Below are 26847 nucleotides of genomic sequence, written 5' to 3' on the forward strand. Positions count from 1 at the left end.
AAGATTAGTGGTGTGAACAGATAGCATTAATGGCAATATCTCATTAAAAATGAGGATATTAGTTAAGTTGCCACTATTAGCATTCAGGAATGTTTTAGTAGAGCTAATCTCATATGCTTTGGTCACTTAAACAGAATGGGAGAGGAAAGATTAGCAAACTAAGTGTACTTTGCCAGGTTGACATATAACTTAGAAGACAGAAATATAAGATGTGATAATGTTGGAGTCTTGAAAGATAACAGACTACTTTGGAAAAAAAAATTGTTGGTTGGAAGTTAGCAATGTTATAACTTTTTCAAGTAGTACTATCATAATATCTTGTATAACCCCCTGAGGGTACATATCAGGAATTTGATGGAGGAGGAGGAAAAGAGAGCAGGTACATGCAGTGAAAGGTCATAATCTCTAACACATTTTGCCCATGCAGAGAGCAACAAATCTTGCTATAAAGTGGTCTTGACTGTGCCTCTCACATAACATAACTCAGGCTTTCCCTCCAGGCACAAGTTTGCAGAGTATATGGCCACAGGATCATACCAGCTGATAAGGCCACTTCCTGGCTCATTACCATCAGGTTGGGTCTACGTACTTACAGAAGGTTGGCCTGGGAAACTGTCTTACTGCTGTAACTTCGAAATGGAGATAATAAGTACATCAGGACTACCCTTAAAGAACAGTGGGGGGGGGGGACTCTGGAGGCCAAACATGGCACCGGCACTTTCAAGTTTCTCAATAAGCAGAATAGTGACATTTCACTGAGCAATGAAGATCATCTACAATGAAGTTAACATTTCCTTCAACTAATAAGATTTTTTTTGCAACTTTGCTCAAACTTCTCATAACTCATAACAAATGTTTGCAAAAATTCATTCAATATAATGTATGTGTGTGTGTATTACCTTTATCATTTATATGGTTTACTGTTTTTTAAATTTATAAAGAATAAAAAAGTATTTAAGCCTAACTGAATACTAATGATTTTATGCAGTTAATGTACCACTATGGTAATTCTAATAATAAATATTACCTCATTTATATGCTTGTATGTTTTGATCAAATCAACACTAAGTTTACGCAGAGGAGCTGTACATGGTTCTCTAAACTTGAATGATATCTGTGACTGAAGGGCTATGATGTCACTCTGAGAACCCTGTGTTGCCATGGCAACCAACTGATCTTGGGTGACCAGTTGCCCATACATTGTTGCTGGTTGACCTGGCTCCTCTCCTTGAAAAATAATGAAGTTTATGAAGTAACATGTATAGTTTATTTGAAACACTGAATTTTATGCAGTAATATTAAAATAAATCATGCAAAATTTAACAGTAGTGTATATCTATTTGAAGAATTTAATCTAAATTATTGATGATATACATGTTCATTGATGGCAGTATACATATCCAATTTTTCGATAAACTGACTATATAAATTTTTCAAACAACTGACAAGAGAAATATCTTATTGTTTCAAATGAGATATTCTAACAAACCCCTTTGTTAAAATAGCAATGAGGGTGAACCAGTATGGAAATAGCGAAATCCTTCTGCTAGGATTACTTCAATGTTCCCATACTGCATTACACATGAAAAGTTGCAGAACCTATCATAGATATCAGGAGTACATTATCTATAGTACATTAGTTCGCATTATTTCTGAGGTTCAAAGTTGAATGCAACTGCTAGGTGGAAAAATATCAAAGATCAAAAGACTGTAGTTTCTGGCATGTCAAGATTATCCTCTAGCTGATCTAGATATGACATCCTTCTAGATGTCACATCTAGATCAGCTAGAGGATAAGTTCTTCTACTATGGCTGGAGATGTGTTTAGGTTATTAATGCAATAGATGGAGAAGAAACACTGATGCCAGGTCAGGTTTGGTGATCATTACAGTGATATCATGTGAGCCAGGTATCATAGTTGGATGAAAGGTTCAACTAATGGCCTCAGCTGGGCACCAGTTTTGCACTTTTGAAATCACATTTAGATTTTATTTATGGCTTATATGCAGCCAGCTGTGTAAGCATTTGCATAAGCAAAAAGTAAAACAGAAGTTTTTTTGAGCCACTTGTAATATGCTACATTATTACTATTATTATGTGACACCTCCAAGGAGTCTAAAGACTCATTGTGGGAAAGCACACTACTCCACTAAACACAACTTTTCTCTCCTCATCTCTCCTACTTAATCCTTCAACTACACAACTACCATCACTACACAATGCCATCCACCACTACCAATAGTATTTTTTGTCTGTAAATCATGTATGTTCTCTTGGCCAATTAGCATGGACTGACTTGAAGAATCTTTTTCATGTGGATCCCACCTACAAAAGGTTATATGCAAACCTATAGTACATTTGAACTGAGGATGGGCTAAGGATTTTTTTTTAAATCAATTTTTTATATTTTTAGAATTTTTATTTATTTTTCTGGAAATCTTAAAACCCTAATAAGTGGGGATGGTGATTGATCTCACATTAGGCAGTGAAATTCATCTCCCACCTAGTTTAACAGACAGGAATTTTGAACAGAATGGAAAATGAAATGGGAACTTGGTAATTCAGTTCTTATGTGGTAATTCTTGTGTGCATAGTATCTTGATGTCTGTGTGGCATCAGTCACATGACTGACACAGGTCATGATGATTTTTTGGAATTCTCAGTTACTGGAGACAAGACTATCTTTGACTTACACTGGTAATGCATGTGCTGTTGTAGTAGTTACTTCCATCAGCAATTGTGACAATCATGTTACACTGTTTATCCTCTTGTGCATGTAAAGATGTTTCATATGAAAAGTAAAAACAAAAATACTGATAAACCTCCACAGAACAAACTCCTTACAAAGATCTCATTCAACCAGCAACATCTTTCTAATACTGTATCTTAAATTTATTTACGCAACTCATTCTGGCTAAGCATTCCACTCTTCATTATAAAATTCTTCACTCCTTGCTGTTCCCTCTCCCCTACTATGAATAATCCCTCCTATATTAATCTAGAAAATCCTCTCGCTAAGTCTATCATATTGTCACTTCTCTGCATATCCACTAAGTATTATAATTTAGATTTCCTCAACCTCTCTTCATAGCCAGCATTCAAAATTCCCAATAGTGCCTCTGTTGCTCATCTCTGGACCTCGTACAGTTTCCTCTTCACAATCTAAGTCAGGTTACCAAATTTGTGAGTAGCAGTTCAGACACAGTCTGATCATGATCAAGACTTTCTACAGTGATATAAGTACTAACAATAGGTTTCATGAATACACTGTGATTTTTACAACTTTTACAGCATATCCTTTGAATTTACAGAAACCTTAAGTAGGTCAAACACTCTTAGATTCCAACTTCCATCCAACTCATTGAGCATGCTTTCAGAAATATAATATACACAATACAGTCTCAAACTTCTACAGTACAAAGTGCAAAACCTTGCACTTGCAAGCCTGGTTAGTCAAGTAGATAGTGTCCCAGCTCTCTAGCCAACATGCTGTGCATTAAAATTTCACTGTGAGTATGGTGCAAGACCACCACTCATATTGAAAAAATATCACATTTATTTTCCAGAAGAGTGCTTCTAGATTATTATCGTAAGTGAACTATAATGTACCATATGTTTACAAGCATTTTATTATCATTAGCACAGATAAGTAAGGCTGTTGCTGAAAAGCACTGACCCTATTTTTCTTTCTAAGTTACTAGCTTATTTGAACCTTCTTGAAGAACCTGATAGCATCAGGTTCTTTTAGGAAGATTCAATTTCACCATTCTCTCCAACTTTGTAATAACAGTAAACAACTGAATATTCTCTGTGAATCTATAAGAAATATGAACAGTAGTGGACCAAGGGTAAAAGCCTGTTTCTGGAATGAAGATCCCCTCCCACCTTAAAACTTGTTGGCATCTTTCAGATACCCAGCATTCTATCCATCTCAATAAGATATTATCCATCCCCATCTTCCTCAACTTTTACATCTTGCATTCCAGCAATCTAGCAAAATACCTTTGCCAAAAATATTACTGATCATGAACCTCTCTCATATGGTACATGCATCATTTTTCCCAAAATGCAAGCAGATGGCTAACTACAATAGACATTCCTGAGTCTATCAACCCAATCCTAGTCTCAACCAAATCATCCCCCACTACTTTAACCATAACTTCTGATATACAAATTGGTTTATAATTGGAAATGTCTGTCTGCATCACTCTTGTACAAGAGCACTTGAGTGTTTACCTTCCACTTCTTTGGCTGTGTCAAACTCCTTATTGTAAGACTCGCTTTATGTGAGCAGTCAAAGGCACAGTCAACTCCTCTGCACATGGCTTATATATCAGCAATATATCATCGAAACCCTACATCTAAAGTTAACTTTCAATAGAAAGAAACGTCGCAAGAAGTTAACAAGAGGTTGGTGTACTAGGGAAATGTAGACTAAAAGCTCTGGGAACGCCTAACAGTTATAAATATAACATTATAACGTGTATTACCATCACAAATCATATCATTTCATATGTTAGACATGAGGTGATCATTGTTGCAAACAGCTTTTAGACCGTTACTAGAATGACAGAAGTCAGACAAGTTACATAGCTATATAAGAAACTTTTGTGTAGGATAAGGGCCTAATTCCTCTTCAAGGTGCCTTGAGAGCATAGGCTCCAGCTGATTCATTGAAAGTCCTTACCAGTAGGTTACCTTTGAAATATGGAATCGAGTAGAGTGGAGGATGGGAATACGACTGAAACAACTATTAATTGTGTGTTCTTATAGACAATGGGACTGTTTTGCAGGAAGTAAAACAATGACAGATGAGACTGGCTAACTGTGAAATGGAAACATGACTAGTTTTAGCTATTCTTTTGTATTCGATGTCACCCAGAAGGATTTCTGGAACTTCTACTAATTTAGGTTTTTCCTGCATGAACAAAAAACAATCTTTTATATGCAAAGAGAGGGAAGGAATGCTAATAAGAGGAATGAAGTGTTCTGGAAATGCATAAAAATTCTGTTAGATATAAATAACTATGAAAACAATTCTTACATTAGATTGTTTTGAAAAATTGAGATATATGTCTAGAGCAGTTGTCCTCAAGTGTGGCCATGGTGGCCAAATGCAGCTGCAAAGACATTTCTGTGCAGCCACTAGGCACACAGATATCAATATTTATTAAATTTTAACATTAAAAAGATCAATTTATTAAAAAATCAATAAGTGAGATTCAATAGTCTGAGATGCAGCCATTCATTCAGAGTACTGCCGTTTTAATAAACATACTAGACTTAATTTAAATACCGACAGAGATTTACCAATATTTCTTTTCCAAGCAGGAGATAGAGGATGCTGACACAAGTCCTTAAGCTAAAAGATACATGACTCTAAACTTAACTACATGGAAACTGGATGTAAATATGAAGAGTTAAGAATCCAATCACGTTCAGTCAGTAAAACCAAATATTAAAAAATGAAATGAAAGATGCGTTAAGGTGATAAGTTACAATGGGAATATGAATGAATTGCCATTGCATTGTGATACTATTTATTTTATTGTGCATTTCTATTCCTTAATGATAATTTCAAAGCATGGATATAAGAGAAAATTTTGGTAAAAAAAAAAAGAACAGAAAATGAAATGAAACAGAGAGCATCGAAACAAAGATGAAATTTTCAAGAAGAAAAAATGGACTTTGTCAAGAGTGGGAAGAAATGCATTTATTTACATTAAATGAAAATAAAAAAGATGATGTAGCCAAAGCCATTTGTACAGTTTGTAAAATAACTGTTCAGCAAATTAAATCTCATACCATGCAGTCATTCCAACACTCATGAAGCATAAGTAAAAAAAAAAAAAAAGCCAACCCCACATTTATATTTATGCTGCAAAATTATCAAAATTTTAAAATTAATTTGACTTCTCAAAGGAAACAAATGACAATTTCTTTTTAACTCATATTTGTAGATTTAGGGACTCAAAAACACATGTTGAACAGATTATTTTATTAATTACAAATAAAATAAAACTTGACGTTTCGACCTCTATATCGAGGTCATCATCGGAAGAATACAACTGTATACAGAACCAAGCTACATGCTCATGCTTTCTATACCAGTAAACTAAATCTACGTAGTTAATAAATCTTTTTTCTAGCCTGACCTCTAGTGATAGAAAAGAAAAACAAAAATAAAGAAATAAAGAAATAAAATTATAAAAAAAAAAAAAAAAAAAAATTATATATTATAAATAGATGAATGCAACTACAATAAACTGTTAGAGTCCTCATGTATTAATATTCTGGATAGTTACAAAATGATTTCTTTCAGTTGCTATTGAATGTTCTAAACACTTCACCAGGTCGTCTTCTTGTAGTGGGAATTTTTCTAATGCTAGTTTTGGATGTTATACAGGTTGTAGATGGGTCCTCCACATTCTTGAAATGGTGAGGCCATCATTTTTGTCCCCCAAATCTCAACAAAAATGATGGCCTCACCATTTCAAGAATGTGGAGGACCCATCTACAACTTGTATAACATCCTAAACTAGCATTAGAAAAATTCCCACTACAAGAAGACAACCTGGTGACCTGGTGAAGTGTTTAGAACATTCAATAGCAACTGAAAGAAATCATTTTGTAACTATCCAGAATATTAATACATGAGGACTCTAACAGTTTATTGTAGTTGCATTTATCAATTTATAATATATATATATATATATATATATATATATATATAATTTTTTTTTTTTTTTTTTTTTTATAATTTTATTTCTTTATTTTTGTTTTTCTTTTCTATCACTAGAGGTCAGGCTAGAAAAAAGATTTATTAACTACGTAGATTTGGTTTACTGGTATAGAAAGCATGAGCAGGTAGCTTGGTTCTGTATACAGTTGTATTCTTCCGACGATGACCTCGATATAGAGGTCGAAACGTCAAGTTTTATTTTATTTGTAATTAATAAAATAATCTGTTCAACACGTGTGTTTTTGAGTGCCTAAATCTACAAATATGAGTGCTGATCACCGTGTAACCCTAAAAGAAAGAAAAAATTTCTTTTTAAGGAAAATATTGCAAACCTTCTACTGAAAGTGAATTTTTGAAATCTGTTGTTTTGGCTGTACAGCCTGAATACAAAACATTTCAAAATATGGAGCTCAGTAATGATTCAACTCAATGACAAATTAAGGAATTAGGTGTGCTTATAGGCAAAGAAGTGAATCATTAAATAAGAGTCCTTTTTATAATCAGTATGTTATTTTCTACCACAAAAATTAATTTCATAAGATAACTGAACTGGGTTTTATTGGTTGGAATTTGATGCAACTATGGTCCTGTCTAGACAATATGATAAAGATTGCATACAATAGAACTCACCTAAGCAGTAAGAACAGACATATCAAAAAATTTAACGCTTTATACAAGAGTTTTAACTCGAGAGCTACCATCCTGATAATAAGGTAGTTTCAACTTTTCAGATCACAATTTAACACCTGCAGAAGTGGGCATCTTAAAAAAAAGCTTTCAATTTTGCAGTCACACCAGAGCACATACCTAAAATGAATATTGTGTAATGTCAAAAAGGCCCTTTACTTTTTACCTGAACCTGTTGCAAACAATATTAGATTAAAGACTGTGATTCTTCTCTTCTCATCCTTCTAAAAAGAGCATTAGCTCCTTAGAAAAAAAAGAGCATTAGCTTAGTAAAAAGAAGATAAAGATATAATAATACTAAAGGCTGATTGGGCAATTCTACCATTATCTTGAATACGAGGGATTATGTGTCAAAATTTCAATTTTACTTTTTAACACATCTACTTACTGTCAATTAGATTCTGATCCCACTTAGATGAACCATGTAGAAACGAACAACCTTCTACGTAACGTCATACATGGCCCATGGATCTTAGGAAAAAAACTAAAATCCATGCATCCGTTAACCCCCACATTTATAAGGATCGCCGAAAGTACACAAGACCGATATTCCTCTTCAACTGATTGTCAATGGGATCAACTCACCAACTTATTTGTTATCAAAACATCTTTGCACATCTACTAAAAGTGCACATTAGACACAGATGCATATATCAGAAATACGCAACACTTTGTAGAAAAGCTAAGAGAAATCTCCATCTCAAGAATAGGCATTTTAGCTAGTTTAGATGTCGTGTCATTATTTACAAATGTCCTGGTGAACAAAGTTATGGTTCTTAGATAATCTGTTCCCTCAAGACATCTCCAAACTCTATAAACACTGTCTCAACTCAAATTTTTTCCAATGGAATGGAAAAATCAACAAACAACAACTTTCGGGCCTTGCGATGAAAAGCCCTCTATCTCCTCCTGTGTGGACTAATTCATGGAAAAGTTCGAAAATGACATCTTATTACGTACAAATCCTAAACCAACAATTTGGTAGAGATATACTGACGACATATTCATAACATGGAAACAGTGTAGCAGAGTTATATGATTTTCTAGCATTCATAAACGCATTTCACCATAAAATCAAGTTCACCTTAGAACTTGAAAATGAAGGAAAATTACCTTTTCTGGACATTTTAATTACGAAACAAGTGAACGAAAGCATTTCTATCAATGTGTACTGTAAGCCAACCCACACAAGTCACCTACATTTCTCCTCACTATACTATATTTCACAGAAATTGAGCATTATACATGTGTTGAAGAACAGGGCGATCTCTATTATAAGAGATGAAAGAATATTATCAGAAGAATTAGATTTTATTCTCCAAATATTAACCAGCAATGAATATCCTAAAAAAATAGCAAAAAAGAATACTACTCTCTAATCCCTCTCCACAGAAAATCAAGAATATTCACAGAACTTCAATTTCCATTCCTTTTGTTGGCATACTTTCAACAAAAAATTGTCACTCTTCTAAGGTCTCACGACATTAGAGTAGCCTTCAAACTGATTAGGACAGTACGGAATATGTTACACTCGCCTACAGACCACAACACTTTCAACAAACACCCTGGAGTTTACAACATTCCATGTTCTTGTGGCCCGAGCCGGCGGAAGCGGGCATGCAGTGCTTCTGGGCGCCGCTACGATGGGGACGCCACAGCCAGGGAACGGTTCTTAAGTTAATTTTTAAGAAACAAAATTTTTATAATAAAAACAAAAAAATTCTTAGAATGATCAATATTAAAATAAATGAGGCCATATGCACCAAATAAAAATTGAAAAAAAAAAAGCATATTGCCGCCTCTTTGATCAGCCGGCTGTTCACAATTTTGCAGCTAGAGCAGGCTAAATGCTTGTCTGCAGAATGTTGTGTCTACTGCAATCTATCTAAAGTGAAATGGTGAACAGTGTTTATGTGCAGAAACGAATTTTCGTACAAAACATTTGTTGCTAGTTAACCAGTCATATGGTGCACATCTCAGTAGGCTACTGACAGTAGCGCAGTGCAGACTATTATTTTGTCTCTGTGTTATGTAATAATTTCTTGTGGGTATAAAATAGAAATGGAATCAAAAATTTTTAAAAAAGTTATCCGGTGCACAAAATTGTAAGCGTCATGCTGCGAAAGAAGCAGATATTAAGAAACAAACTGGGGCTCTTAATAAATTTGTTAAAATATTAAAATATTCTGATGCAGATTGTCACCAACTCGATACATCAGAAATCAGAAAAATAGTTAGGATTTAGTCAACTACCACAAGATTTACTTGTAGTTGACCACGAAACTAACACATTGTTAGTCTCTGTGAATTTAGAAGATCCAGGTGAACGGGGAAATATTGATGAAAAATTACGAGGTGTTTTAATTGTAATGGGGCCTGTTCAAAATAAAAATATAATATATCCCAGAGATACATATGGTCGTAAATTTGGCGACACGTATTATAATAGAAAAATGGAAAATGGGAGCTCGTGCCAAGAACATGGCTCATTTATTCCGAAACTTTAAGTTCTGTTTTTTGTTTTTGTTGCAAACTTGTCACACCTACTGAATCACCCACTGAGTCTTGTAGAAGGTTATAATGATTGGAGAAATGTAAGTACAACTTTACATAGACATGAAACTAGTTTAACTCACATGAAAAATTTCTTAAAATGGAAGGAACTTGATAAAAATTTAAAAAAACAAAACTACTATTGATTTCCAGACTCAAAGCATGTATGAAATGGAAAAGAAACATTGGACAAGTATTTTAGAATGCTTGATTGAAATTATAAAATTCCTTGGTAGCCAAAATTTAGCTTTTCGCAGATCATCTGATAAATTATATGAAAGGAATAACGGCAATTTTTTAAAATTAGTCGAACTGTTTGGGAAGTTTGATCCCGTTATGGAAAATCATGTTGAAAGGGCCCTACAACAAAACAATAGAGTACACTATTCGAGTAAAGACAGTCAAAATGAAATATTGGAAACTTTGAGTAACGCAATCAGGGATACAATTTTATTATCAATTCGAAAATCTAAATATTATTCCATAATTTTAGACTGCACACCTGATGCAAGTAAAACAGAACAAATGACCATTATTATTCGCTTTGTTTCCTGTGACAATGGAATTGTCAAGATCAGGGAAAACATTTTAGGTTTTGCAGATATATCAGATTCCACAGGACGTGGTTTATGTGCAACAATAATGGAACAACTGGAAAAATGGAACATTCTCATTGAAGACATGCGAGGTCAAGGGTATGACAATGGGGCAAATATGGGCTCCAAAATTTGCTTTTGAACAAAAATCCTCTAGCTGTTTACGTGCCATGTGCTGCTCATACTCTAAATTTAATCATTAACGATGCAGCCAAAGTGAATGCAGATACAATTAGTTTCTTTGCAATTATTCAAGAAATATACAATTCTTTTCATTCTCTTACAAATGTTGGGCAATCCTTTTAAAGTTCGTAAAAAAAATTAGCATTGAAACAGCCATCAGAAACGCGAGGGAAAATAAAATTAATGCAATCCGCCCTCCACGATATCAGTTAGGAAAAATTTATGATGCACTTTTTGAAATTTTAAATAATGAAAATTTTAATAAAGAAACTCAGCATGAAGCACAAACATTATGTGCTAAAATAAAGGACTACAAATTTATTTGCTCTCTTATAACTTGGTATGATTTACTTAACAGAATAAACCCTGTGAGTAAAATGCTTCAAGACAAAAATATGAACATTACACTTGCTTTAGAATCTATCGAAAACTTAAAAATATTCTTACAAGAGTATCGATCAGATACAAATTTTAAAGAAGTTCTATAAACGGCAAAATAACTGAGTGAAGAGGTGGATGGAGAACAAGAATTTAAAACTGGTACGGAAGTTCGACGACGAAAGAAGACATGACAATTTGACTCCGAGCATCATTACGAAACGCCACAATCGCCAGAAGATAAATTTAGAATGAATGTGTTTTATACACTTCTAGACGTTGCAATGTGTTCGTTAATAGAATGTTTTGAACAACTAAAAAATATGATAATTTCAATTTCTTGTATAGATTACTACAAATTAATAATGAAGATTTACGAAAAATTTGTGACGATTTAGAGATTCTCCTGAAGGACTACGACAATAAAAACGTAAGTGCAATAGAACTATATGATGAGTTATGTGCTTTCTGGGATATTTTTCGGAAAGATAATTTAAATATTCAAAAGCCCTTTCAATATTCTTAATTTTATTGTGTTCAATAATTTATCTTTCCCTAACTTTTCAATTGCTTTAAGAATGCTATTAACCTTAACTGTTAGTGTAGCGAGCGGTGAACGTTCCTTTTCCAAGTTGAAATTGATTAAAACCTACTTAAGAACACGTATGTCACAAAAAAGGCTTGTTAATTTGGCGTTAATAGCTACTGAAAATGATATATGTGCAGAATTAGACGTTAAGAGCATTATTTCTAATTTTGTGAATATGAAATCAAAAACCTTAAAATTTTAATAAAAAAAGATTTCAAGTATATTTATGTAATTTAATTTATTTTCTGTTATTCTGTAAAGATGTCATTTTTTGAATACTAATATTAAATGTTCTAATTATTTCTGAATTATTTTCTCATCTATCTTGAGTTTCTTTTATTTTTCTAAAAGATAGTTCCACTTATAAAAATTATTACAAGTTACTAAGAATTTAGTAACTTGTAAAATGCAAGAATTTTTTAAACTTTAGTTCAAATAAATGTTAACTTTAATTAAAATTCATTTTAATTTTGTTAGCGATTCGGGTCGGTGAGAAGGCTATAATCCCTGTATCATTATATTCAACGATTAAAGTGAAGTGGCTTTATCAAAATTTGCTTTAACTTTTGAGAATTTTTTGAATATATGGGTTTTTAACGATTATCCTGCCTAGTCAACACTTCCGGTTCATTACATTTAGCGAACCAACGTATGGCTGTTCTGTCAAAATTTATTTAAGAAATTTCAAATAATTTAAATTTTTATTATCGTAAAAGAACCACCCACTCCCGGATCGTTACAGGGGTGCTTAAATAGAAATTGCATGCAGGCATCAAAGACCCTAGCGCCGGCTCTGCTTGTGGCCTTTAATTACATAGGGCAAACTTTAAGAAGTCTAGAAATAAGACAAAAGGAGAACATTGGAGATGTCAACAACAACAGAAGACAGTTCAGGGTTGGCATTCCATTTTTCCAACACTCACCACAACACTGAATGGGTCAGAAACTCTATGCCATAGAAGATGAATTCAGCTCTCGCAACATAAAAGTTACTGTGGTAATCCGCTCACAAGGTACCCTGAACAGAATCCAAGGGTTGATCCTATGTGACATTTGGAAATCACTTATAAGATCTCTCAACACATCAGAGTTTAATTTTGTGGCTAACTATAGGATGCACCTACTGAACAACATGGATGCTAGCACATGGTCAGTCATTGGACTGACCATGTGCTAGCATCCATGCTCTACGTATTTATATTGTGTAATGGTTCCTATGCATTTGGTATTTTTTCAGTTATGTTTTTTCAGTTATTCATAATCAAAGCTTGTTGTTTTAAGTTTATATTTGTATGTTCATCAAAAACCCAGACGAAGCCACTAATTAACATGGCGAAACTAGCCAGTTACTAACTGTATCCAATTCCAAATAATAAAACCCAGTTCAGTTATCTTATTCAAGTCCATTTTATAGTTTATTATTAACATCTGACCTCCATGGAGTCGGAGACTCATCGTGGGAGGCACACACTATTGCACATAATGTTCATCCAACCATGCCTTCAACTGATTCAATGCATTCCACTCATCAACTACTCTCCATGCAAAGAATCTTCTCCTCACTCCTCTGCTCACACCCTCCTTATATAGTTTCCGGTGATGGCCTCTTGTTCTACTCCCCCCATTCTCCCATTGTATGAAAAATCTCTTCCATATCAACCTGATAACCTCTAACTAATTTATATGTCTCAATCATATCTCCCCTCATCCTCTTATTCACATGGCTTTGCAATTTACATTTTCTCAATCTGTTCTCGTACTCCACATTCCAAAGACCACTGACTACTTTTGTGAATCTTCTCTGGACCCTTTCCAACATATCCTTATCACTATGAAAACCCAGTGACCAAATCTGTGCACAATAATCTATGAGGCATAATCAAGGCCTTGTACAATGCCAATCATAACCTCTTTATTTCTGGGTGTCAGGATCCTTCGCATCATTGCCATTACTGATGTGAAGTCTTCATAACTTGTGCAATGTGGTCCCTGAATTTCAGGTCCTTGTCCACCACAACTCCCAGATCTCTCATCTCCTCTACTTCTTTTAAATTTCCCCACCAAGTGTACAAGTGCATCCAATTGTTGCTTACCAAATCTTAAAAACATACACTTTGCAACATTGAAACACAGTTCCACTCACCTGCCCATTCATGCAATCTATTTGAGTTCTTCCTGTAAGGCCATAACATCTGCTTGACTCTGAACTGAATTTTGCATCAGCTGTAAAGAGCTGCACAAGTTAAGCCCATTCAAATATTTAATATTCGAATAGTTCCAATATTCAATGTTCGAATATTGGAACAATATTCAAATATTCCATGTTCCAAAACTGACCCCTGTGGTGTCCAAGACATTTGTCATCTTGTTGTACATAAGTCAGTCAGTAAAACATGATCTCCCTTTAACAAACCCATGCTGACAACCACAGATAATACTGCTGCTATCAACACATTTCTGTATCCTAGTTTTCACCAATCTCTCTCAAATACCATCACCAAAATTCCAGATACACAGATAGGCCTATAATTTGTAAGACTCATTAAACAGGAATGCCGATGCTACTGAAAATTCCCTGGAACATTCCCTTAAGATGCGTGGTGATAAGTCATCAAATCTCATCGCCTTATTGATATCAAGTTTATTTTTTTATTTCCTTATATATCTCCTGCTCACTCACAAATTAAGTCATCCTCTTTTATGTCTGCTACACTCGAGTTTCTCGTGATTCCACCCTAATCAGGATGAACACCCTTATAAATTGATCACTGAATACTTCAACAATGTCTTCTGCAGCAGTTAACATTCTACCATTTTCATCTATTAACATCATCTTACCATGATCATTTTTCCTTTTACTTGCCACATATCTAAAATATTCTCTAGGGTTTTTCTTTGCCTGATTTGCCAATTTCTAGTTCATACTACACTTTTGTTTTCCTTACTGACTGAGTCACTCTCCTGGCTTGTCCTTTATACTCTTCATTTAACTGATTATTATCGCTATTCATCCTGTACTGTCTCCAAAGTACCTTCTTCAAGATTTCATGCTTAAGACCCTCATTCATCCATTTTACACCTACATTATTCAGTCTTTTGACCTTCAGAATACATTTACACATTAATGCTGTTATGTATTCTTTGTCAGTTCCCAAGCAGCATTTATTTCCTCATGCCCAACTCTTCATTCCATGCTATAACTCCAAGCTGTCTCCTATGCTTGTCATAATCATCAGCCTTGAATTTCCACTTATATCCTTTCCTCATAGAAGTCTTCATATGGCTAGCCACAGTCCATGTGATCACTTCATGATCACTCTCACAAACTAGATGAAATTGTGAAACCCCACTCACAATTACATCCTCTGATGCAATGATCAGATCTAAAACTCTTGATCCTCACATGCCCTTCTGTACATGTTGCATAAGCTAGTTGTTTCTCAAAAATTCAAGAAATTCATTTTCTTTATTTTCCAATGCGATCTCTTTATTCCAATCTATACTGCCATAATTTAAATCGACCATAATAATTACACTTCCTTTGTGCACTAACCCAAGTTGTTTATACATTTCTTCGTTACCACTCTCCATATTCCTTGGCCTATAGCAGGATCCAACTAAATGTCTTCCTGTCAATCTCCATCTCACACCACATTGCCTCATAACCATTCCTACTAATTCGCTCTTTCATGTCTATCTCATGTGGACATAATTCTCCCCCTCCCTTCTTGTGCTTTTTGTCCTCCTAAAAAACATTGTACCCTTCCATTTCTATTTTCATTAAGATATCATCTTCAATCATATTTCACTTATTCCAACAATTCTGGGGTGAATGAACTCAATCAGTGAAACCATTTCATCTCCCTTATATTTGATACTCCTGGCATTTGTAAATAAACACAGCAGTTCACTTTTAGGTCTATAATCAGTCCTACCGAAGCCATTTGGATGTGATTTCCCCACCACACCTGCCCTTTCCCAATCACCTTTTTGATAAACCACTGTTTACCACATATATCTGCTCTGTCTCAACTTTCTCACTCACATCCCGATCTATTCCATTTCTGTGCTGATCATTCCCATACAATCACTACTACGAAGGTTGTTTGAAAAGTTTGGTAAAAAAATAAGTTACACATTTTTTTGGAAAAAATCATCTTTATTTCTCAACATAGTCTCCATCGAGGTCTACACATTTGGTCCAGTGAGTTTCCAATTTTTTTCATCCCATCTAAAAAGTAGGATTTGTCAAATTGTGCAAAATAGTCATCGATAGCTTTGATGACATCCTCGTTCAAAGAAAATTTTTTTCCCCACCGAGCCAAATCTTTACGTTTGGGAACAAGAAGAAGTCACACGGGCCAAGTCTGGAGAATACGGTGGATGTGGAACCAATTCTAATTTCAATTTGTGCAATTTTGCCATCGTGACGGCCGATGTGTGACTCAGTGCATTGTTTTGATGAAAGAGCATTTTTTTTGGTTTTTGGCCAAGATTGAATACACCCATTCAATCTTGGCCATTTTTTCTTCAGTTCTTCTTTTAAATGGTCCAACAATGATGCATAATAGACTTCTGTTATTATCTTATCCTTTTCCAAATAGTCTATCATGATAATTCCTTGGGAATCCCAAAAAAAAAAGTGGCCATCACCTTCCCAGCTGACAAAACGGTCTTCGCTTCTTTTGGTGCTCTTTCACTGGGCCCTGTCTACTGTTTCGACTGCTGCTTGGACTCAAGTGTGTAGTGATGGATCCAAGTTTTGTCTACAGTCACAAATTGATGCAAAAAATCCTGCAAATTGCGATTAAACATCATCAAACACTGCGATGAAATGTCTTTTTGCATGCGTTTTTGATCGATGGTCAACAATTGCGGACATAGTTTTTGCATGCAATTTTTTGTACAGGATATTATATACCCATTCAGTTGAGATGCCTACAATCTCAGCAATTTCATGCACTTCCACTCGACAGTCTTCGATAACAATACCATGGATTTTGTCAATCATTTCCATCGGAGTGGTCTCAGTAGGGCATCCGGAGCGCTTCATCTTTGATGGACTTACGACCACATTTAAACTCTTTTATCCAAAAATAAATAGTCTTTAATGCTGGTGCAGAGTCCCCATGAACCGCATCTAACTCGGCTTTGATCTGCGCTGCCATCTACTTCTTCAAATAAAAGCGTTTTATCACTGCATGAAACTCGTTTTTCTCCATTTTTATGAAAAATGCAAACACTGTCATTTTAAATGTTTGTCAAACAACTACGCGTCGCATGTGGCTAAAATTTTGCCAAAGGTCATGAAAAAGATGATACGTGCCGACACTGGTATGAATAAACAAATTGTGTCACCGTCTATTGGAAATTTACCAAACTTTTCAAACAACCCTTATACTTCCAACATCCACTTTCTCTATCCACCCAGGCTAGCCCCCCCCCCCACTTCCCTGTTTCTCTTGCATTTCCGTTCCCTCTTCATCTCTCACATTACTACTACTGTTTCCACTGCCAAGCAGATCTGTCTGTTCAATACCACTCTCCTGATTTTTCACTTCATCTCTTACTTCTGATCTCTTGCTTGGATCACACACTGCACTTTCATCTAGCTAACAGTTTCTCCAGTTTGCTCACTCCAAAACCATTCAAATGCAATCCATCATGTCTGAATAATTCCATTCTCCCTCAAATACATGCCATACATCTATAAAGTGCACTCCCTTCTACTCATAGAACTCAGCTAGTATACCATTCGTGATTCTGGCTCTCTGTCTAAACTCATCTTTGTCATGCCTTGGTAACAAACTGACAACCTTTCCGACTATACTGTTAACTTCCACTCTTCTCCATAACCTCCTGATATTCACCCTTACATCCTCCTTGTGTCCAATTAAATCATTTGTCCCCACAACCACTACTAATTCTCTTCCTCTTTTCCTCCTCATGTCCAAAGCATGAATTATCTTGCCCATTCTCCCTCCTGGATAGTAGACATCATGGACTCTCTCATTAACCAATCCTCTAACAATGGAATCCCCATACACTGCTATTCTTGAATCATTTGTCACCTCTTTTACCTTTTTTTTTTTCTTTCATTCTATTATTTTGCACATTTTCATTTTTTTCCACCAAATGTCTAATATTACTCCACATATTCCTCATTTCATTTTAAATAGCTTTCATCAAATAATCTTGCATTCCAACAATTTCACTCTCTCTCTTACTCCTGTAGTCTCACTACCTCTTGTTCTGCTGCACCTCACTTCTGTTTCCTCATTTATACTTCTTTTCACTCCCTTATCATTACTTTTGCTTCTACATCCTTGCGTTTTTTCACTCCCTCAGTCTCACTAGCTTTTGTTCTGTTTCCGTTTCTTCCATTTAGACTATTTTTCATTCCTTCAGTCTGTGTCACATTTGTTAACCAACAAAATATCGTTCTTCCTACAAATCCATACTTACTCTAGTCTCCTGTTCAGTCTCTTCATCAACACGTCTCATATTTTGCATTAGAGCAATTTCCTATTATATGCATTTAAAATAAAAGAACATTATTTAGTCCCACGAGTCAGCCTCTCAATCTTTTTCTAGGCAGTTCATTGTAGTTGCTTGTTGCTAAGCACTCAAGATTTGTGAAAAATTACTTTGCCTTGGGAACTACTAGCAAGTTCTAACCACAATGTGAACATTACACATAGTCTACATTACACAGAGAAAATTTACAATGTTATTTCTTACATATAGTATACAATTAGATAGACAGTTTTTCTAATGGCAAACATGTCACTAGTTGAACATGCAAAGAAATCAGTAATGGCTATAGCTCTGATTATTCTATTTTGTATTTGAATCAAAGGAAGCAGATTGTTTGTAGTAGTCTCCACTACAACAGGTGATATCATATTGCAGTGAAGAATTTACCCATGAATGGTATAAGCATCTTAAAAACTGAATTGACAAATTTTTTAACATAATATATTCTGTTAATTACAAATCTCAACTTGTTCGTTAAAAATGAGATATGGGAGTTTCCTTTCAGGTTGCTGTTGATATGGAGGCACAAATACTTTACTGATTTTGTTTTTTAAACTAAACTACAGTTACAATTTCAAATACCAGCACAATCCATTTCATGCCATTTTATAATTATATTGTGATCTAGCTTATCTGTTAAGGGGAAATACATGTAATTAATTTTATTGGTATTAATTTTACAGCCATTATTTCTAAACCACTTTAAAACACATCATATTTAATCCAGTTTTCTAAATCCTCAAAGGTCGTTTCAGTACATAATTAATGCTGTGTAATCAGCTCAGCAAACATCATTTTGCCAAAAAGTTTGCATTCACACAGATTGTTTACATATATTAAAAATATGATAGATCTTAGCACTGAGCCTATGGTATTCTGTATTTTATTAATTTTGTTGCACTATTGAAGGTCCATAGCTGATGTATTGTTTTCTATTATTTAAATAATATCTAAACAAATCATTTGTAATGCCTCCAATGCCATATCTAGACATTTTCAGAAAGAGTACGTCATAATGTACACAGCTGAAAACTTTAGATATATCAAGAAAAACAACTGCTGTATAAATTATTTCCACAACAAATAATTTATGTGTTGTAACCACTGATGGTGCAATAGTAATGAAAAGTGAAAGAAATGTGTGCAAAGTTTAATAAAAACCATCCCAAAAATTTTTTGCTTACATTGTATTGTTCATCAAGAGGATCACATCAGCAAAACTGTGATTAAGCGTATGGATGGTGTGGAAATGACAATTTAAGAGTTCTAAATGCAATCAACTTAAGTAGTGTGTTATTAAATAAATTTAGTGTATTAAGCAAGAATGATGATGAAAAGCATAATGCATTACTTAATTATAATTAAATAAGATGGTTAAGTTTTTATACTAGTGTTTAGCATCTTTGCAAACTGTATGAAAGAAACCTAATCATAAAGATTTAGCAAAAAATTGCAAAACATTGTTGTGAGTGGTTTAATATTATTTTTAAAAGTTTTTTTTTTTAAAAACCAAAAATGAGTTCCATAAATAATCAACTACAAGAAAGTAACTTGAAAATTATTAATGTAATGTTTATAACTGATAAACTTAAAAATATCTTAAATGATTTTATTGTCAAGCTGAGAGTGAAGATTTTTTGATTTTGCCTTTTTTAAATAGTTTTATAAATAAATTTCATAATAGAACAGTTCAAACAAATATTAAAAATAAAATTACTGATTGTTTGAAATCTTTAAACACTTAACTGAATGCAAGATTTCAAGCACTTGATTTTTTAAATCTATGTCTTTGTGAGGTACACTCAGATTAAGGATTAAACAAGAATATTATTTCATGGCATCTTTAATTTAATTAATAACAAAGTAAAAAAAACTTTCAACAACTGGCTGTAATCCAGAGTATAATAAGCTGTTACACCTTTTCTCTAGATGTATATGAGAAATATATGACTTTTGCATTATTTCAATCTTGGTATCTCTTCTGGGTCTGGATACCACTGATGAGACTTCAAAAGTTTAAAACCAGTCTGGATAGTTGCCCTTCTCAAAATGCATAGCATTATACACAACTGAAAGAATGTGTGCTTTGCATTCCGAGATACTTAGGCAATTAATGTGAAATAATTAGCTATATACAGGTAGCTCAGTTGTGACGATACTGCATATGCAAACTTTGTTTGCTTACACTTCGATAAAGGGTTAAACAATATAATTTGTTGGCATTTTTAATTTAATTGTGTTTTGTGTCAGGAATACTAAGCATAAATGCATCATTAAAGAAAGTGTTTTCTTTAATGAACACATTATGAACTGATGTCCATTGAAAGCAAAATGTTAATAATGTTAATGTTAGGTTCAGAAAAACTAGAATGCCCAGGGTGGATGGTAGCAGGGGTGGCCTCTTGTGGGAATGGGTACTTGGGAAAAGGGGAATGACATCAAGTAATGCTGAGCCCAGTGGAGTCTAGAGGGAATAATGCTAGGTATAGAAACAGTGGCAATTTTATGCTTTATACTGATGCCAGGAGTATCCGGAATAAAGGAGAGAAATTGGTGGTGCTGATAGCATCAGCCTGGTCAAAGATTATTGGGATCACTGAAACGTGGTTGACAGAAGAGGATATAATAACAGGAATAGAAGTAGCAGGTTACAACATTTTTTGGCAGAATAGGAAGAGAAAGAATGGTGATGGAGTACTGCTCATGACAAGTGACGACTTATGTCCTCTAAGAGTGGCGGCTTTGGAGGGCAGTGACACTAATCATTTTGAAAGCATATGGTATAAGGTAGAGGTGGGCAAGACAGGATATTTAGTGGGGGTGTTGCTACAAACCAAGAAGCACAGAGGATGGGAACTAAAAGATGTTTAGACAGACAGTTGAGTTTGGCAAGTGCAAGAAGAATGATTGTTATAGGAGATTTTAACTACAGCAGTATAAATTGGAGAGAGGGAGATGCATGTAGCAATAAGAGAATGGAATTTCTAGAATTCTTGAGGGACAAATGTCTAAGGCAACATGTAATAGAGGGAACAAGAGGTTCAAGAGTTTTGGATTTGGTCATAGCATCAGAAGAGTTGATAATAACTAAGATGACATCTCTCCCACCAGTTGGAGGGAATGCCCATGTGGTTTTGACTTGGAAGATGAATAGACTTGCAGGAGTATCAAAGAGAACAGAACGTATGTGGAATTATAAGGCAGGTGATTATAACAGTCTTAGATATCAACTTGGGGAAGTTTCATGGAGGGAGGAATTGGAAGGCAGGGATATCATTACTTCTTGGGAAATTGTGAAGGAATATTTGTTAACAGCAATAGTAAGCTGTATTCCACAAGTGAAGAGGACACAATTTGGTGAAAAGTGGATGACAAACAATATTAAACAGGAACTGCATGTGATAAAGAGGCTATGGAAGAAATATAAGGAGACAGGTGAAGAGCAGATGCATGAAGAATATATGACGCAGGCCAGGAGAGTGACTAGTATGGTAAGGAAGGCAAAACTGGAATATAAGAAGAGACTGGACCTAAGATCCAAAGAAAATCCTAGGGAATTTTTTAGTTATGGATGATTGTGGAAGAATGACATTGTGGGATAAAACTGGGAATAGAGTGACTGAATGCAGAGGACATAGTGGAATTGTTCAAAGAACACTTTATTGGAGTATTCCATCCTGGATGAGTCAATTTTAATACTAGAGGGATAGGGTAGGTTCGAGGTTTAGAGGTGCAGGAGGAAAGTGTGTTCCAAATACTGAGTACTCTAAATGTCATTAAAGCTGTGGGACTGGATGGTATTTCACCATGAGTTTTGAGAGAATGTGCTCAAGAACTGACAGCTCCTTTGACCTGGCTTTTCAATGAAAGTCTGGCTATGGGAAAGGTGCCCAGGGAATGAAAAGAAGGTAAGATAGTGCCATTGCATAAGGGCAGTAGCAGACTGGAAGTGTCTAATTATAGGTCAGTTTGTGTGTCATCAATAGTTGTTACGATCTTTTCAGAAATTAGTGAGGGACCGTATACAGCATTGGGCAGATGAGGGTAATGTTATCTGTGAGAGTCAACATGGATTTGTGAAGGGGTGCTCTTGCTTTAGTAATATGCTAGCCTTTTATAATAAAGTTACAAGAGCAGTAGATGAGGGAAAGGATACTGCCATTTTCTTGGATTTAGCGAAGGCAATTGACAGGGTGTCAATTGCCTTCGCTAAATTGACGATTGGCTGTCCGATAGGTATCAGAGAGTTGTGTATGGTGGGGCATATTATTCTCAATTTATCTGAAGGAGATAAACTGTGGAAAGAGTACAAAGGCGGATAACAATGATGGTTTCAGGACTGTACAATGTTAGTTATGAGTATCGGCTGAGGGAATGTGGACTGCAGAGTTTGGTGGATAGAAGAAAGAGAGGTGATATGATTGAGACTTTTAAACTGTTGAAAGGTGGTCACAGGGGAGTTCTTTCGCTTGGTTGAACAGCGGGAAGGAGTGATGACGAGGGGGCCATCCCTGGAAGTTAAGAAAGGAAGCTGTGAGCAAGAGGGTGAGGAGTGGTTTCTTTGCATGGAGGGTGGTTGAACTGTGGAATGCATTGCTTGATAGAGTGGTGAGAGCAAGAATGGTCAATGAGCTTAAGGAGTGGTATGATAGACTTTGTGTTTCCCAGGAAGGATCTCCCGTGATGAGTCTCGATAGACTTTGTGTTTCCTAGGAAGGATCTCTTGCGATGAGTCTTGATAGACTTTGTGTTTCCTAAGAAGGATCTCTTGCGATGAGTCTTGATAGACTTTGTGTTTCCTAAGAAGGACCTCCAAGCGATGAGTCTTTTGACTCCATGGAGGCCTGAATAATAATAATAACAAATACAAATTTTAAAGACATTCTTGTATGTACGTTTACAATTTCATAAAGGAACAGCCGAAGCTTTTGAAAGAAATTCAGTCATCTAAAAAATATGACAAAGATATTAATAATGTATGTCCTGGTGGGAGACTAAGACAGTAATAAATATGCAAGTAAACTATGTTAATTTTAATCACGCTAAATAGTTATGGCTAGTTGGCATGAACTAGTTAGATCCAACTCAGAAGTCTGTTATCCAATCCCATCTGTTTCAATTTATTTAACAGCTTATCATGTGACAGTTCATCAAATTGCAAACCATAAGTACACCACTGTATATGCATCTTCCCTGTCCAAGGAATGTCACCTTGTTATAGTACATAAATAGGTTAGTAAAACATGATCTCCCTTTAACAAACCCATGCTGATAACTACAGAGAATACTGCTGTTATCAACCCACTCCTGTATCCTACTTCTCACCAATCTCTCTCTCTCTAGTACCTTCATCACACTCCAGATATACAGATTGGCCTATAATTTGAAGCCACAGCCTTATTACCACCTTTATGCAGTGGAACAATTGTACCTTCTTTCCATTCCCTTGGAACCTGTGCTGTTGTAAGACTCTTATTACAACAAGCATGCCAATGACACTGACAATTCCCTGAAGACGTGTGTTGACATCAATCCAAGATGCCTTATTGACATCAAGGTTATTTATTTCCTCAAATACCTCCTAATTACTCATAATTAAGCCATCCTCTCCTATGTCCTCTACACTTAAGTTCCTCATGATTCCACCCTGATTGAGATGAACACCTTTATAAAATGATCACTGAATACCTCAACAATATCTTCTGTAGCAGTTTACCATTCTACCACTTTCATCCATTATTTCTGTTTTCCTTACTTTTGTTTTCCTTACTAACTGAGGCACTCTTCTGGCTTGTTCTTTATACTCTTCATTTAACTGATTATTACTATTATTCATTCTGTACTGTTTCCAAAGTACCTTCTTCCAGATTTCATGCTTAAGCACCTCACATTCATCCATTTTACACCTGCCTTATTCAGCCTTTTTTGCAATTTAGTAATTTAGGGTTAAAATAAAGGTCTGAAATTTGTCCCACATTCTTTGACTTCCGAGTAGAAAGAGTATTGTGTTATATGATGTGAAAATTTCATTGAAATGGCTGACCAAGAGCATACCATTTAAGAGAGAATCTTCACTAGTGATGAATCATAGTACTTCCAAACATGATCTAGTAAAAATAGCAGAACATGGAATGGCAACTACTGATGTCTTAAAGGTAGCAAAAATTCTGACTGTAGAATGCTAATAATTTTCTTCGATACTCATAGAACTATTCAAAGAATATATTCTGGAAGGCCAAATGATTATGGTCCATGCTACTATCTCAGTGCCGTGCAATGTCCAAATCGACACGAGACAAGTGAGAGAAGGGCAGTATCAAACAAAAGCTGGCTACTTGCCTGATGCCGCACATCATGCATTATATGTGAAACAGTTCCTTACTTTGAGATTTACTAGTGCTCAAAATATCCACCATATTTGCCACTGGCAGACTTGCTTTTTGTTTCTGAAATTGGAAACAAAATTTAAAGGATGCCAGTTTGACCCTACTGAGCTCAAACGTTTAGGTTACTGAGCTCAACACTATATACCTTTAGATGCCTACCAGGCATTTAGAAAATTTGTATGAATGATATAAACACTGTATTGAGTTAAAGGGAGATTATATTCCAAATGAATAAAGGATTCATATTCCTGTAGTTGCTTTTTATTTTTATAAAAATTTTGTCTCATTATTTAACAGATATACTGAACACTAAATGGAATTTATCTCCAGAAGTTTTACATATTGCAAAACAAATACAGAAAGCCAATCATCCTCTTTAATAATAAAACACTATTAAGAAAACATTCTGCATATACTGAGAATGAAGAATGCTTTCTGCAAGTACTGACAGCACTGAGGGTGCTACAATATTGCAAGGAATTCTTATTTTGATATAAAGTTTAAAAAAGTATTCCACATTTTATTATTTAATTTACTTTATGTTGGTGTAGCAGCTAAAAGCAATTAATTGGTTGACAATCAATCTTCCCACCAGGAAAATTAAGACTTTTTACTCAGTGACGTTGCTAGAGCTTTTGCCATCCGAGGCAGTCCGAGTTTGCCGCCCCTCTCAATACACACCAAAAATACTACAAAAAGTGAAAACGACGTATAGGGTAAGGTTCAAAGTGCTGCCTGGGGAAGACCGTCCCCTCCAGCTATGCCACTGGCTCCACTACTGTTAGTTTACAGAGTCACAAATCTAAAATAATAATAATAATAAAATACTTTTATATATTCATCATAATATTCTATACACCCTGCTGAGGGTATATGCCATGATATTTCTACATCAGAAATATTAAGTATTCAACCATCCATGATATCAATGCATCTTTAACACTATGAAAGATGTTTACACTGCACATTTCATGCTGGTTTGGTGCACACAGACTCTATTTTGGGGTTTACTCCCCCCTCCCCAGAAGAATAATAATTGTTACTTAGAAAATATTAAGATTTATTATTCTGGCATATATTATATGCCAAACAGCAGTCAGTGAAGTAGAGACACAAAGGTTCTAAACGACCAAAGAAGTTCCAAACCCAAAAGTCAGCAGGGAAGGTTCTTGCCATTGTCTTTTGGGATATGGATGGTATAATCCTTATCAAGTACCTCAAAAAGGAACTCTTACAGCAGCAGTTTATTCAACAGCCCTGAAGTACTGAAGAAAAAATGCCATGGAAAAACTGAGCAGAGGTGTATTGCTTTTTGCAGGACAACACACCTGCTCACAAAACCCAACAGACAATTATTATCATTAACATTTAACTTCCATGGAGTCAGAGATTCGTCATGGGAGGTACATATTATTGCACACAATGCTCATCCAACTGTGCCTTAAACTGATTCAATGTGTCTACACCCACAATCCACTCAGGCAATGCATTCCACTCATCAACCACTCTCTGCAAAGAACCTACCTCACTCCTCTGCTCACACCCTCTTTATACAGTTTCCAGCGATGACCTCTTGTCCTAGTGAATGATTTTATTATTATTACATTATACCTCCAGAGTGTCCAAAGACAGTGTTTTCACAGACAATCGCAAACATCCATGCCCATGGTGGAATTTGAACCCGCAGTCTTTTGGCTGAAGAGCAGATATGCTAACCACTTGGCCAAACAGGCAGGCAAAAATACCTGTCCTGAGTCACCAGTTCATCTTCTCTTCAGCTCTTCTGACCTGCCAATCAGAGAGTCTAAGGAATGGTATGATAGATTTTTTTGGTCTGTCTAAGGAGAAATTACAAATTACTTATCAACCAGAATCTCTGGAGTCATAAGATTGCAGAGATCATGGTTAATAAGTAAGTTCTAGTCAAGCTATATAAATATGCATCCTAAAAGGGCATAGATGTCATAACATTCCAATACAATTAATACTACTTTAATCTTGATATTCCTCTGGATCTCCCATTCTATTTAAGTGATAATGCCATGTTAGTAAAACTTTGCTTACATACTCTTTCATGCTAGTCCAATTCCTTTCTAATATGGTTCTGTCATTGAAACTATTTATGTAGATCTCAGATTTTCTTAAGAACCCCCACATTTGTGGTTTTCAATCCTAGATCATGCAGCCTTGTATAAT

At 35.1% G+C, this 26847-nt stretch overlaps 1 protein-coding gene across 4 annotated transcripts in view; it reads right to left on the reverse strand.

The window, feature by feature from the left end:
• LOC150100588 (dual specificity tyrosine-phosphorylation-regulated kinase 1A-like) overlaps positions 1-26847 on the reverse strand; it is a 432192-nt gene that overhangs the window by 364798 nt on the left and 40547 nt on the right. For all 4 annotated transcript variants that reach the window (XR_016549192.1, XR_016549193.1, XR_016549194.1 and 1 more), the window contains exon 2: positions 1028-1227. Coding sequence is in view for 1 of the 4 variants with exons in the window: in XM_090402112.1 (XP_090258238.1) it covers positions 1028-1227 (200 nt within the window). In the remaining 3 variants the exon portion in view is untranslated. The remainder of the gene's footprint in view (positions 1-1027; positions 1228-26847) is intronic.

This window comes from Typopeltis vanoorti, chromosome 12 (assembly GCF_054136105.1).
Source record: "Typopeltis vanoorti isolate ZY-2024b chromosome 12, IOZ_Tvanoo_1.0, whole genome shotgun sequence".
NCBI classification, from domain to species: domain Eukaryota; kingdom Metazoa; phylum Arthropoda; class Arachnida; order Uropygi; family Thelyphonidae; genus Typopeltis; species Typopeltis vanoorti.